The sequence below is a fragment of the Pogoniulus pusillus genome, chromosome 24 (assembly GCF_015220805.1).
Source record: "Pogoniulus pusillus isolate bPogPus1 chromosome 24, bPogPus1.pri, whole genome shotgun sequence".
In the NCBI taxonomy this organism is placed as follows: Eukaryota; Metazoa; Chordata; class Aves; order Piciformes; family Lybiidae; genus Pogoniulus; species Pogoniulus pusillus.
In genome coordinates, this window is record NC_087287.1 from 13,764,316 (window position 1) to 13,779,050 (window position 14,735).

The 14,735-nt window shown below is 43.4% G+C and overlaps 1 protein-coding gene across 5 annotated transcripts in view; it reads right to left on the minus strand.

Moving 5' to 3' along the window:
* DENND2B (DENN domain containing 2B) overlaps window positions 1–14,735 on the minus strand; it is a 128,191-nt gene that overhangs the window by 26,567 nt on the left and 86,889 nt on the right. For all 5 annotated transcript variants that reach the window (XM_064163686.1, XM_064163689.1, XM_064163687.1 and 2 more), the window contains 6 exons: window positions 14,482–14,697; window positions 13,397–13,493; window positions 12,422–12,466; window positions 9,823–10,007; window positions 9,080–9,189; window positions 8,312–8,381 (listed from right to left, as the gene is read on the minus strand). In XM_064163686.1, the coding sequence (XP_064019756.1) occupies window positions 8,312–8,381; window positions 9,080–9,189; window positions 9,823–10,007; window positions 12,422–12,466; window positions 13,397–13,493; window positions 14,482–14,697 (723 nt within the window). The remainder of the gene's footprint in view (window positions 1–8,311; window positions 8,382–9,079; window positions 9,190–9,822; window positions 10,008–12,421; window positions 12,467–13,396; window positions 13,494–14,481; window positions 14,698–14,735) is intronic.

The window sequence follows — 14,735 nt, forward strand, 5'->3', positions numbered from 1 at the left end:
TTCTCTCTCTGGTCACACAGTTGGCCATCCTATGACATCTCTCACTATCCATTTCTCCATCAAAACAGCTCCTCCTGGGAAAGCATCCTATTTCTTCCATAAGACAGGAAACCAAAGAGCAAAAACAGTGCTTATCCACTTGGAAATCACAGCACATTGGAGACATATTCCAGTATCGCTCCAGCTTGCAGCCATAAAAGCACATTTAACCTGGATGCTCATGCTTGTGCTATCATGGTCCTCTGCTTCTGCTGCAGCACAAGGAGAGGTGCCACCCTGGGCCCATGATAGAAGATGAGAACTACAATCCTAAGGAAGGTTATGATAGCTTTAGTTCCCCACTTCACGATATTCCAAGAGTTGAACTTGCAGAAAGCAAGCTGACAGAGCTAAATAAAGGCAAGCTGCATGAACTAAATCACCATTCTATGATTCTATGAATTCCTCAGATGAATGCATGATAAACATGAAAGGATTAAATAACTCCAGTATGGATTCACGTCATGATGCACATCCCCTCCACTCTCCTCCCTGCCAAAACAAAAACAAACAACCCACAAACAAAACCAAAACAAAAACACCCAAACCTATGAAGAGCTTTCACTATGACAGTCCTGTTGAAGGTGCTTCCTAGAGAAGCAAATGGTTTAAATGGTCCTCTAGGGACTCTGCAGCCCTCAGGCAAAGGCCTGTCAGTGCTGTATGTGGAAGAATGGTACGACTACTTATTTGCTGGAAAATAAGTAGAGCTAAGCCAGTGTTGAGCACCTTAAGAAAAGCATCCTCACTGGCAAGTCCTTAGTGCAGAAAGCTGTCTGCCTGTGTCCTGCACGTGTGCCGTGTGTGCAGACAGCAATGACATCCATGTGTTGCAGCTTCCCACTGCACGTCTAATAAGCTGCAATACGGCATTCTGGTTTTGTGTAGTTGCAACTGGTTTACACCAGATCAGCAGGCATGTGTTTCCCAGGGGCTCTTATTTTAACCCAACAGCTTGTTGACTTCAGACACAGTCACTTACAGCCTCGAGACACAAAGCAAGGAGGTCCTGGCATTGCCTTGTCCAGGAGCTACCTCCATGACATCCAACTAGTGACTGCAGGTACATTAGCAAACCCCAGTGCCCCAGCAGCGAAATGTGGAAACTAGGCTCCGAGACAACAGGCAAGGCTGCCTACTTGCCTGAAACTTGTGGAGTCAGCTTTGCTTGTGCTGCATGGATGAAAAGGGGCTGTAAGAGTTGTTTGGCATCATTTAACCTCTTTGCACAGCCATACAGTATTCATGTGCAGCAGTGACAGAATCATCTCTGTTAATCACGACTGTGATAAGGGAGCTCACTCAGTTTCCATCAGCTTCTACCCACTTGTACATTCAGCCAAACTGGCCGATCATCTTCTCTGTATCCACACAGAAGACCAGCATGTTTCCATCTTTGTCCCATCATCAGACACTGCTGATGCAGTTATTAACTTCCCCACAGTGGGTTTGACATTCACATGTCACACGAATGTCAACCAAGAGAAGCGGAGGGGTGGCTGTGCTTTTTAAATCGGAATACTGCCATCTAGACTCGGACAGTCAGCAGGTGCCTGCCTATTACAATAAAGACCACCAAAAAAATAAAATACCAAGGCTAAGTGAATACAGATGAGTCAGTCTATTTCTGGATCCAAACCTGCTCGCTACACGTCACATCTCTGAAAAAGCAGAGCCCTTTTTTGTCCATATTAGGCAGAAAACCCTTTCTAAAGGCACTGAGTGATTATATCAAGCATGTGGGATTTTGGTTAAAATCATTGTGTCAAATCTGCAGGAATGCCGAAGCCATGCCAGAAGCCTTGGATAGCTCCCAACCAAGAGCTGTCTCGCTGACTGCCAGTAAAAACATCACATTCCTGGGTCATCTATAAGACCAGAAACAATAACTGCTTAGTGCTTACTCAAAGATTCTCCTTTATGAAATATCACTGCTTTCAAATGTCTTAAAGACTCCATGTCTCTGAGAGCTGGGATTCTTCCTTCCCTCCTTGCACTAATCATATAGAAGACCCTTTTCTGTTATTTCAGAGACGTTTTGCTGCAAATAGCACAGCCTCCCAGATGTACACCAATCATCTCTGAAAGGTAGCAAGCAAAAGTGTCATGCAGAGCCATTCTGAGAGGCAGGACTTCTCAAATGTCTAAGACTGACAGCTCTTCACATAACCTCACCTCTCAGCCATTAGTTTACATCTCAAAGCTAGATCTAAAACACCTGCTCATTGTACTTCAGTTTGCTTCTTTCCCAGAAAAATACTGTATTGGACCTGACACTTCTCTTTTCTCTGCCTGAACTCATCTCTCTTCTCTAGGGGAGACTTGGGTACTGGGTCTGGCCAACAGTACCAGTTTAATCTCCCCTCTTCCCTGAAGATAGTTCTTTCAAGTTGTAGGCTGTGTGCTCTACAAGGCAGGGAACAAAGCCTTGGAGTTCTGTCCTCCAGGGCTCATTCTTCTACACAATGAATAGGTCCAGTTCAGGGAAGCTGGTAGAGTAACACAGCTGAGAGGCATCCGAGTGACTGCCTTGATGCACTGCACTCCTCCTGGAAGAAGAGGGATAGAGGGGATAATGTTTGGGGTTTGGTTTGTTTTCCATTTGTTTCCATGGAGCTCAGGATATTTTCAGACATAGTGCAGTATCACAAACAAAAATGCTAATGAGTTTTGTTGATAACAAGACTGTTTCCCAAGAGGTTGAATATAAACTGACAAGAACTTGGCAATGAGATGGGGGAGCTGAGATCTTCATCAGGGCTGATCTGCAAGAGGCTCAGACAGTACTTTGTATAGTGAGTTTAGTCTGAATTTTACTGAATAAAGCCGCTTCAAAACCTGCTCTGGCAAGATAAACACAAAGCTTTGGCTGCAAAAAATAAGCCTGACGTTTTAGCTTTCAAATCACACCTCTCTGTCCATGTGCTTGAAATCCAAGAGAGCCTTCTGAGATCTTCTCCAATCTGGCACAGCACTGAGTCTCACACGCTGCACATGCCTGTGTCCCTGCGGTGTGCAGACTCACCAGCCCTTAAGACACACACCTCAGTGCTTTGGGGGTTTTAAGTCAATGGGGAGGCTGTGAGGTGTCAGGAAAACTCCTGGTTTCATAGCCCAGGAAACAACTGGGTAATGCTAGCCCTAGCATGTTGACATGAGAAGAACCAAAGCAGTGCAGGCCAAACAAGATTTCCCTTCTGCATTTCTTCTCCCAGGATAGGCAGCAAAACCAGACTCATGAACTGCAAGAGTGAGAAATAGGCACCATAGTTCTATCTGCTATGTCAAAAGAAGCACAAGTGTAGCAAAAAGCAAACTAGCATCAGCCTGAAGACTCCAGGACGCCTGTGTTCCTTCTGCCCAAAAATGGGGCAGGACACCTCACCTCAGATCTTCAAAATAATTCCCCAGAGAGCATTATTAGGAAAAGTGAAGGAATCACTAAGGGCTGCCCCAGGGTGGAAGGGAACCATCACAAATGCACAGCAGCAGCTGATTTGTCTGAAGGAAGTGACCTTTGCAAAGCTCATACATAATTCTTCTCTCTTCCCTGGTGACCAGCACTGTAAATGCTTCAAATTACAATTAGTTGCAATTAAATCATGGTCATGTAAAAGAGATAATGCATAAAAAAGTTTAAGTGGCAATGCAAGTGCTGTGTACACACACACACACACTGTATAATGATTATTTGCTTCTGCAGGAGAGTGAAAAGGATGCTATTGCAATTCTACCTGGCTCTAGGACTGTCTTGATCTTGAAGCAGCACAAGGATGCAGACTCAGTACAAAGCTTGAACAAGGATGTTATTCCTGAACAAACCTTCCAGCACATTTCTCCTGCTCAGTGGTATAAGAGCCACACACAAACTGATGGGATGCAGTGCTTAAAATTACAATATCAAGAGGTTAAAGAGATGCTTCCTATGAACATTTTTCTGCACCTTTTAGGTAAGACTTGGCAGTTTTAGAAAGAGAGACATACTTAGAACCCTGCAAAGCTCCTTCTTGGGAAGTTTGCTGGTTTATTGCTGGCTTAATTTAAACAGTGACAGATCTACAAATACAGAGAGTAAAAAGTTAGGCTTGCAGAAACCAAGTTGCTGTGTCCTGTCAGATCATCACTCTCTTAAGCCTAACATAATCACTTCCTCATGGTCACACAAGTACTAGCCTCACCAGCAGACCACTGTTCCTCAGTGGCATCAGGAATCCAAATATTGAGAGACCAAAATGAATATATCATTCACAAGCCAGCTTCTATGCAGCTCTTGATTCCTTGTTAATGAAAATCCAAATATGGACCATAAGAAAACTGGGTGTTTTAAATCCAAAACCTTGTCTTCAAGTCTTCTTGTTAGGTGTGAAACATGAGCTTTTAATGCCAGAGCACCCAGTGGGCACAGGGCTGTCAATGGTGCCTGAGGAAGGGCAGGATGGAGGGAGTGTGGCAAGAGGAAGATCTTCCAGGGAACCTTTTTCAGTTCCGTAAACATTATTTTGCATCCCACAAAAGTTGCTTTCACAGTATAACAAAATCCCTTCTCCTGTCTCAGCACATCAGGATGAAATAGTTTCACCCTAATGATTGTATTTTGTGTTTTAATGTACGCACTTCATGTTCAGGCATCTGCTCCTCCACTGACTCCTGGGGCCAACTTGTCCTAGCTTAGAAAAGTGCTGGAAGAGAATTTTATATGAGAGGTAGGAGAGGGTAAAATAGGGCTGTGACTGGCCAGGTGAGGTTAAGCCTTCAGCAGGTATTGCTCAAATCCTCTTTGCTGCTGACATGTGCGTATCACAGAGCCACAGCCAAGGAACTGCTTTAGAAAAGAGCCTAGCAAGCTGTGAAGATTAATGAGCATGAAAAGAAAGATAAATTAATCTGCACTGTTAAAAAAGTCTTATGTGCAGTCAAAGGGCACAGTAGTGAGTTAATATCTCACTAAACATTAGCCCATTTCTTTTTATGTGAAGGTGCATGCTTCTCACACCAAGTCATTAGGAAAGCTGTTACATGATTGCCATGGAGGTACCAAGATCTAGCTGGAAATGTTCGTGCTGTCTAGGGAAGTGCAGCTTGTTTGCTGTGGTAAAATAGGTTACATTCCATTCTAATCCTGTTCCAAAATGAAACTAAATAATACAAATACATTTAAAGGGGATACAGTACAGGATTTATAGTACAAACAGAACATAATTGTCACTCTGTATCCCTTGAGGTTGTTTGGGAAAGGTTTTAGCATACACACCCCAAAAAAAAAGAAAAAGGGGGTCTGGAAGAATCTGAAATCTGAAGGCAGAAAAGAAAAAGTGGAGCAGTTTGTTCATATCCCGACATGCCAAAAGATAGCAAGACTGACAAAAAGCAGTTGTTTCATAAAGAAAGGAATCAGAATGCCAGCCCCTGCAGAAGACACAGATAGCTGTCCTCACAGAGTCATGCTGGCTGGCCCACTGTGTAATGGAGCCTGCTGCTGCAGAGTGCTAAGTGCTCTAGAAGGTGTGAGACATCTCTCTTACAAAAGCATTCCCTCACCAGGACAGCTGGGGAATATTTTCTAAGGCATTAGCTTTACGGCATTTGGGTTGTCTTGAAGCAGAGCAGTTTATAATGATTTTGGTTTTCTTATGGTTCCATATTACACCATACAGCCTCACCTTTCTCTCATGTAATGTTTGCCAAAAACTGTGCAGAGTTCCCAGGTTATGCTTATTGCATTTGACAGAAGGTGTGAGTCAGAAAGGGGATCCATCAGAGGAGATGCTGTGCGCTCCTGGACATCAGATCCATCCTGACTCAAGTTTTCAGAAACCACTCAAGAATTGGACATCCATATATAAAAATCCATTTTAGAGCTCAAGCCTCTGGCATATAAATGGTGCCTGCAGAACTTGCCTGCTCCCTGCTGCCTGTACAAACTCTGTATTTGCATACATCAAATGAGAAAGGAGGCACATGGCTGTGAACAGAAATACCACTCTGAGGTACTCATCGGTGAGGCTGTTCCACCCATGTATTTACAGGAAGCCAGAAATGGTCAGGTTTTGTGAGCACAGTGGAACCATAGGGACAAGGCACTTCAGGTATCAACCCAAATTCCACCATTTCTCCCAGCAAGACAGAAGGAGTTTGCAGAATCCAAAAAAATTATAGATCTCCACTACTTTCACCAGTTTGCCAGAAGGAGAAATACTGAGATGTTTCTCTGCAGCTGTCAAAATCCTCTTTCTAAACCCTGGACTGTGCTAGTTTTGCTCTCAGAAGGCACTGTAGAATTTGCTCCAAAAAGGGACACGTTGGCAAAATGCATTGCTATCACCTCATTGTCTTGTGCTGGGTAGGCTGTACCAGTGAGAGGAGACACATTAGCTTCCACATGTCAGGTTTCAGAACCAAATGAAATATCCTGAATCAAGTGATCTCCCAGGGCGTTATAATTATTAGATAGACAGTACTGCTTTCTCCCATTTCAGAATTCTTTCTTGCTACCTGGTTGACTGAGTTTTGCCATAGCCAGTGGAGGATAAAAACAACCTCCAATACAGTCTTTCAGAACACCATTTACATACGAGTGTGCAGTATTGATTTAATTCACTCCTGCTATTTCCTACCATGCTAACCTATCTTCTGCACCAGCTGGAAGTCAGTGTTCTATTTTTATGTTGCCTTGAATGCAGGGTGGATTTCATTGAGCTGTGAGTGAAAAAAGCCTTCACTAAGTGATTTGAGACTCGTGTATACATCTCTTTTATTGAGGCTGATGATTTCAGTCTAAGTCTGGTCCAGGTTTGCATCTCACAAGTGTGAGCTCTGCATGTTTCCAAACATGCTAATGTTCCCAGAAATATGAAATCTTAAGCTACCTCTACCTGGTAGAGTGAAAACATTCTGTAATTTCATTCTAGACAACATTTTCTGAGGTTTCATTGCTATTTTTATCCCAAGACCCTTTTACATCACAACACATTACTAAGTAATTGAATTGTTCAGCTGCTCTACATCATGTTATGCTTTTTTTCAGCAGCAAGGATATCTTCTAGGTGCTCCACTCATTTTCCTCTGAATCATTCACTCTCTAAGCTCTGTGCAGCACAAGCCCCACTTCCCACACATAAACTGTGTTGTGGCCCATTACTGTTTCATACAGACTGAGTCTCTGTGATGCTACCTATGGAAAATACCGCCCACAGAACTGATAAACAAGGTCTCTGTTCTGTTAGTTTAAAAGAAATCTCTTACAAATAGAGGAGCCACACACAGCAATACCTCCCAGACACAGCATCTGCTGTCTGCACGACAATGAGCAGGGTAAGGGCAGGGTCAGGTACTGGCAGCATGCAGGATGGAGAGAGCTGTTCTAATAACAGCAAACTGCACTATGTACTGGAAGCCACTGAAGGCAGGCACTCCATGCTTGGAAAGGTGGGAAATCATGGCAGAGAGGGGAGGAAGGGGAAAGTGTCAGTGTCGCTTTCTCTTATGTGTACCTCTTTTCAAGTTTATGATGCTGCTCTATTTGGAACAGAAAGTACACCAAATGTTCCTGCAGTATCCAATATTCATCTAAGCTCTCCGACTGAGTGTAGGCAACTGCTGTTTATCAATGACAATGTAGTTTATCAGGTGACCAGTGATCTTCCAGGTCATGAGACAAAAGTGTCTGGTAGGCTGAGTCTGGTTCCCACATCACCAGCTGACCACTCTCAGTGGACGGAAAAGGACTGAAAAGAAGCCTGAGAATGTAGACTCCCCAGCACTGGCATCAGCTTACTGCATGCTCCTGAGCAAGTGGTGATGATGGCATGTTGTCCACTAGCATTGCCTTCCTACTCAACAAGGTGGTTTATTTACCTGCATTACAGACCTGCTGCAGACTACTTAGTGCTGTCAGAGTACTTTGGAGATGTAAGCAGCTGTCCAAGGGAGAAATGCAACCTGCAGATGTTTAGGAATGCCACATTTGCCTTTGTTTGCAGTTGTACAGCATTTCTGATCCTGCTTGAAAGCACACACTATACAGAACTTAAAAACTAAGTGCGTACACAAGAAACTTTCCACATCCTTAGGAATTTCCATGCAACTGGGGATCTGTTTGATTGAGACAGACACTACAAGTTCTTATTTTAGTTGAGCTTGGTACATCTCCAAATTTCAAATGGGTAACTCCATTTTCTTTTAAAACTGTAAGAGACACCCTCAAAGGTCAGATTATGGTTTTGAGTTATTGTTTACAGGATTCTGCTTTTTGAGGTGAAGGTGATGTACTTACCAAGAGTCTCCTACAATAACCAAACCGCCTGCTCCCATCCTCCCCAGTCAGCATGAAAGAGAAGGTTTCACTAGAAGAAAACAAATTACCCAGATCTTACTATCAGAACCGCAGCATAACTATGAGATAGGTCATTTAGAAAGGGATACTGCCTTAGCCAGTGAGAGATTCTACCTTTGGGAGGGGTCTTGTTTCCCCCTGCCCATTATCTGAATATGTTCTCTAGAAAAATTCCATCATCAATAGAGAAAAAAATACCCACACAGCTTTGGATAACCCAGCTTATTGTAAGATGAGTTGAGTGCCGAATGTCAGTGACTTCTTGGTCCCTTTCTACTGCAAAAGTTTTTGAGGGCAGTGTTCAAATACTGTATGCCACTTACTGAGCCAAACAAAGAAGTGTCCTGCAATTTCAGACAAGCACTCAGCAACAACCACTAGGACAGGTGCTAGACAAGGCCCTGTCCCTTTTAAGATTTGCTTTAAATCATTCAATTTATGCTTTTGGGTTTAACACTGAGAGGAACCTTCAAATCTCATCACCTCAGCCACATCAGCCTGTGAGGCAGGCAGAAAGAGTAAGAAAAACAATACAACACTTTCCCCCCCCCCCCCCCCCAAAAAAAAAAAAAAATCATAAATACAGCTGTTTGAGCCTGAAGTGGCCAAGACTCAAACTGCTACTTCCTTAATTGGGCATTGGCAAGCCTGCGGCTGTTCCAGATGCACTCCATCAGCACTGCAGCAGAGGAGCAGCGGAGGGTTTACCTGTTGTACTCAGAGACAGGGAGCCAGTCCTTGGCATCAGGAAAGCAGAACTGAGGGATAGCCTTGAGACGCTCCTCCGCTTCACGCATTTGCTTGGTTGGTCTTTCTAGCTGCAGGACAGGCAAGTGAGGTTCAGTCAGTTCCTGTTAGCACCAGCTGCACAGCTCCTCTCATGAGAGGGGGTTCATAATGAGCTCTGAGGAGCAAGGGGCCATCAGCTTGTTCTTTATTTGTGCTTGACAGAGTGAGGTACGACCCCAGGACAGGCTTATGGATGCAAGTAAAATAGAAACAATCACTGCTGGGTTTGTTTAAAAAAAAAAGTAATTGCCCCAAACTCCCTTGTTGCACAATGGCCACTTAAAACACTCACATTCCTTTCTGCTGCAAGAGCACAACAGACATGCCATAGATCAGCAAGAATCTTTCCACTGACTTCAGTGAGTATTGGAACAAGTCCTAATATAGCCAACATAAGTCTAAAGTGAAAAGCTTAGAAATTGAATTTAGACACAGTCTTTAAAGCACCTACTATCATGCCAAACTCTCCAGCACTGGAAAAAGATTAATTGGCAAACAGGGAAAGCTTTCAGTTGCCTTTTCTGTGGTCTTCACTTTGCAACAGAACACTTTGGGACAATTATGAAAGCTGAATGACGAACCCCATTTAAAAAGCAGATTTCTATTCATTTTCACACTTACTCGCTTGATTGATCTTACAAGACCAAGAACTTCCATTTTACCTTGGGAAACTGGTAAGTGACTTCTGGGAGGTAAGTGTTTTTAGAGGGCTTCTTTTTCAGTGACACTACCACGAAATACTCAAATAACTCCCGTTCCTGCCATTCAATCAGCTCCAGTTCCAGGGTCCGGTAACTTGGAGCCCTCTTCAGCATTGACTGGATGTGCACTAGACGCTGAGTATGAGCTGGCATTTTAAAACAAAGAGAAAGAGACAAGAGACAAATCATTACCTATGACTGTAACATATAAGAGGAAGGCCACAGCCATTCACAAGGCCCTTCAATTCATCAGCACACTACTCCAAGCATGCTTTCCTTTCCAAAGCAAACCTTCATACTGTAGTCTCCCTCACTAATCACGCCCATAAATCAAAACTCCCTCCAAGTATTGAAGTCATGCAAGACTCAGTCACTGAAATAATTTGCAGTTCCTGTTACCCTGCCAAAAGTCTGATTCTTCCCTCACGTGCAAAACTAGATCATCAGCCCTTACATAGGTGTGCACTAGGGCTCCAGGGTGGCACATCTCAGGCCTGACTTGAACCTGGTTTACATTGGTGAAGAACAGTTCTGTGACATGTCCTTGCGTAGCACAGCTTTATGCTAAGAACCATTGAAGGTGGATTCTCTCCTTTCCTACAGCACCGGCATTGTTCTGTGGCTTGCCCAGACTATCTTCAGGGAAAGGGGGGAGGAAAGGAATGAGGTACAAATTGCTTCCTGTGAGCATTGCTTTGCTTGCACCAATTTGACTGAGGGGCAATGCATGGTCATGCCCACTCCCGATTCAAAGATGTGTCATGATCCAGTGACTTGTCAATGGCAGCTAGTTCAGCAGGTCATTACCAGTTCTGGCAGACCAGCACCAGAAAACAGCCAAGTCAAATTAGCTTCCTGCATGCTGTCCCCCACCTTTTCACACCAGAGTCTTTGTGCAATAGCAAATCCATTACTAGCAGCACATGTCAATCCTTTAAAAGCTATATCCATTGCCTCTGTCCACAGCCTGCAAAGGCAGACTTTCCCTTGGGGCAGGGAAATACGATGTCGCAAGCACTTGATAGCAGCAGTAATTAATTGACAGAAAGGGAAAGCCCTTCCTGACCAGCAATCACCATACAACTGCTTCAACACAGACATTTAAAGTCCTGATAGAACACGTGGCTCTTGGGTGCCCTCTTGGCACAACGAGGGAGGCTAAGTCCCAAGAAACAAACTGCCTTGTCCTGCTGTGCTAGTTTGAAGCAGGCTAGAATGTTTTGGTGAGAAAAACGAGATCATAGGCTGTGAAAGGAAAACAATGGTGATGTCTCCTTCCCTCAGAGTCTTGCTGAACAAGAAGAACATTAGATAACACTCTCAACATATTTTTTTTACTGCACTTTCTGGCTGGGCTTTGACTGAGCTGCATCTCCCTAACCTCACCTTTGCTTCTTAACCTCTTGGCTGAACCTCTATTCTTCTTTAGGACTGGGGTAAGGTTGAGAGGGGCAGGGGGAAGGTGCAAGGGTGGTTGAGAGCCCCTCCTGGGGACTCAGGTTTCTGGGAGGGGAGTTGTGCTTCTATATTACTTTTCCTTTGTATATTTCTGTATATAACTGTATATACTGTAAATAGCTGCTTGTATATTGTGCTAGCTGTAAATAAATAGCTTTATTTATATTCCCAGAGCCGGCTGAGTCTAGTTGGGTACTTGTAAAGTGTGGGGGGGCGGGTAATCCCCAAACCACCACACCTGCCTTGAAACAGCCCCAGACAGCTGGCCAATGCTTCATATTTGCAAGAGGTGAAACCAAAGAACCCACTACCCTAACAATCATCTTACCAACTGCAATCATTTTCTTTAAGACAATATTTTCCAGCAAGTTTTGCTGCAGAAACAGTAAGCAGGTGACACCAGCAGTGGATAGAAAAGCTTGCCCATTATCTTATAACCACAGTTCAGCACTCCTGGGGTTCTTCCCCCTCCCCCCCCCCCCGAACTAACAACATGATAGGTTTTCAGTAATAAAATCAGTTGTAGCTGGCTTCAGTTTTTTTACAGTTCTCTCCATGTATCAGGACTCTTGAAAAGGAAGGACAAATCTACTGGCCTGGCTCAAGCAGAGTTTGTGCAGGTGCTGATAAAGGAATTTGTACAATTTGGAGACCTATAAAAGAGTATAAGAAAGGCTACACTGGATCAGACCCAAGGTCCTCCCTCCAAGGGCATCTAGCAGTAAACGCTTAAAGCAGTGTATGAACAAGGAGAGAGTATATTTATCCAATCTCATTCCTCTAAGTCTGCACCCAGTAGTCAGTCTGGAAAACATCAGCATTTGTGAAATGGCTGACAAAGCAAATCTATCAAAGGTCCTGTTCTTCATTATTTGACACAGTTGCCAAATCCTTGTTAGATCCTCACATCTCGTCTGGTCATTGCTTTCCACGTTCATGCTCCTGTGTTGGAAACCATGAGCTCTGCAGTAATGGAGTTAGTATACTGCAGGCATGAAAAGAAAAGGCCATGGATAGGAGCAACATGCAGCAGGAAGAGAATGTACTTTGATAAGGTCTGTGACGGTGGCTGCCTACAAGTTGTCCAAGGCTTACCCCTTACCTTTAAACCTGTCATCGGAGTCACTCTCACTCTCGCTGTTGTCATCTGCAGAAGGGATAGATCAGTTAATGTAAAACTAAAGCAAACAAACTTGGTTTAGTGTGGGGAAGTTGGGAAAAATTTTGTCTCACACTGAGCCTCGTGATCCGTGCATGCTGTCTCCTCAGTTTTAAAATATCTTGAAATATACAGTTCAAATAGCTCCTTAGATTGTTGTTTGCTTGGAATAAGCTTCCATTTTGTTTAGAGTAAGTACTTTGTTTTGATGAAACTGCAAAATCCATTATCCATTATGGCAATGGTTGCACTGAACCCCCCTATCTGTGCTAAGCTACAGATATAAATGTGGCATTTGGAAAATGGATTTCAATTCTTCTTCTTTTGCAGACTTTATTTTTTGGGAGGAGGAAGCAAAAATAAGTTAAAAACAAAAAGTCATGCAGCCCTAAAGAAGTCAGGAATAACCTTATTAGCTTTGTCTGTCTGGGCAACTTCTTCAATCGCCAGAACTCACCAAACTGAGTGAGAATAATATGGAGAAGTAAACTTATGCCAAGATGTATTTCTGAGGCATTCTTGCATTCAGGCTCTGCTGTACTCCTACTAGAAACTTGGTCTGCATACATATTTTCAGAAGCAGTCTGAAGTGCAGTCTGAGCTACACTCACAATGCCAGGACAAAAAGCATGAATTAATTACAAGGTCGAAGCTGTGATTTCTGGACAAAACTTACAGTAGCAAATTACTCAAAAAATGAACTAAAGCAGCAGCTGATCATGGGATTAACAGCACAGACAGTGCTGTTACCCTCCTTCATTTTTAGCTGATCCCCATTCTCTTGTAGACAGAAAGTTATGGCTGTTCTCTGAAGAAGTTTCTAAAGTAGAGCCTGAGGCAGGTGTGCAGCAAAGAAGGGAATCTGTTAATACTGTGACACTGAAGTGGATTCACTGACCCACGAGGCTTGTGTCATACCTCGTAGGGATGCGGTCTCAATATTGGACATAGAAAGTTTCTTCAGTCGTTTTTTCCCTCTTTTTGCACTGTAGATGGAATTGATTCTTTGGACAAGCTGCAAAACAAGAGAGCAATCAAACACACTTCTACCAGGACATTTTTAATTAATCTATGCAAAGACAGACTTTGTCCACAGATGGTAGGCCAGCTGAACCATCCAAAGCCTTTCCTATTTCCAGATGCTTTTCTTCCCTCTCTTCTTTTCAATCTCATTTGTTCAAAACTTATTTTGAAAATCAATCATTTAGCTATGGATATTTGGTTTAAATATCTCAGAAACATAAACCTCATTTTCAAAAATCTTGCCAGCATCTGCAATAAAAGACATGAGCCTGGGGGTTCAAAAGTAGATGTTAAGCTCTACCACCTCATTCTTCTCTCTCTGTGCTGTTGTTTGCCTCTTATTTGCAGTAACAGTAACCTGTTAGCCATATCCAAATTTGCCACAGTCTCATAGACCTCAAGGCCATATTCTGATTTTGGGTACAAGATTAACACATGTGTTTGCACTTTTGTTGACTTGAGATTTTAGTGTGTTCAAATGAGCATGGAAGGAGATGGCCCTAACTGTCTTAAAGCCTTTTCAGTTACAGAGCAAACCATCTGCTTTGAAGCTATGTCCTATCAGCTTCCACATGAACTTCTCCTCCATTCCTCTTGCAGGTCATGCTGTACTCACTTTACTTCAGAGTAAGCATCCTATCTGCTTTCTCTAATCTTATCCTTATCTACAAAAGTATTTTGAAGTGAGTTACTAGTCCTGGCTTTAGTTGGCTCTAGTCAGAATTTTAACTCCTAGTAAACCTGTCTATCCAATAATATATGAGATGATGAAAAAATACTAATGATACAAGTTTTAGTGTCCTCAACAAGAGGCTGTGATTACTATCAAGAGTATGTCTTGGCTCCTGAGAGTTACTGTTCCTGTTTCAGTCTAAATTTCCATTTAGGATACAAAAAGAGCTCTCAGTGACAGCTGAAGGCTGGATGGAAATTTGCAAGCTCTTTTGCACAGGTTGATAAGCCTGGTCACCTGCCAGTACCTTTGGGATCCTCCTGGCCCGCCGTGTAGACAGCAGCTCACTTGTGGTACTCAGGCTGTCCTCATTGAGGCTGGAAGGGGAAGAGGGAATGCCAAGCTGAGCCAGCAGCAGCATGTCATCGTGGCTGTGCCTCTTGGGCAGCCGTGGTAAGCGATGGCTCTTCCTCTCTGACCAGTTCCCAACACGCATAGACTGGCTGCTGGACTTCGAAGGTAGCTGCAGGGACAAGAACAGCTTGAGATCTCCCTCTCCTC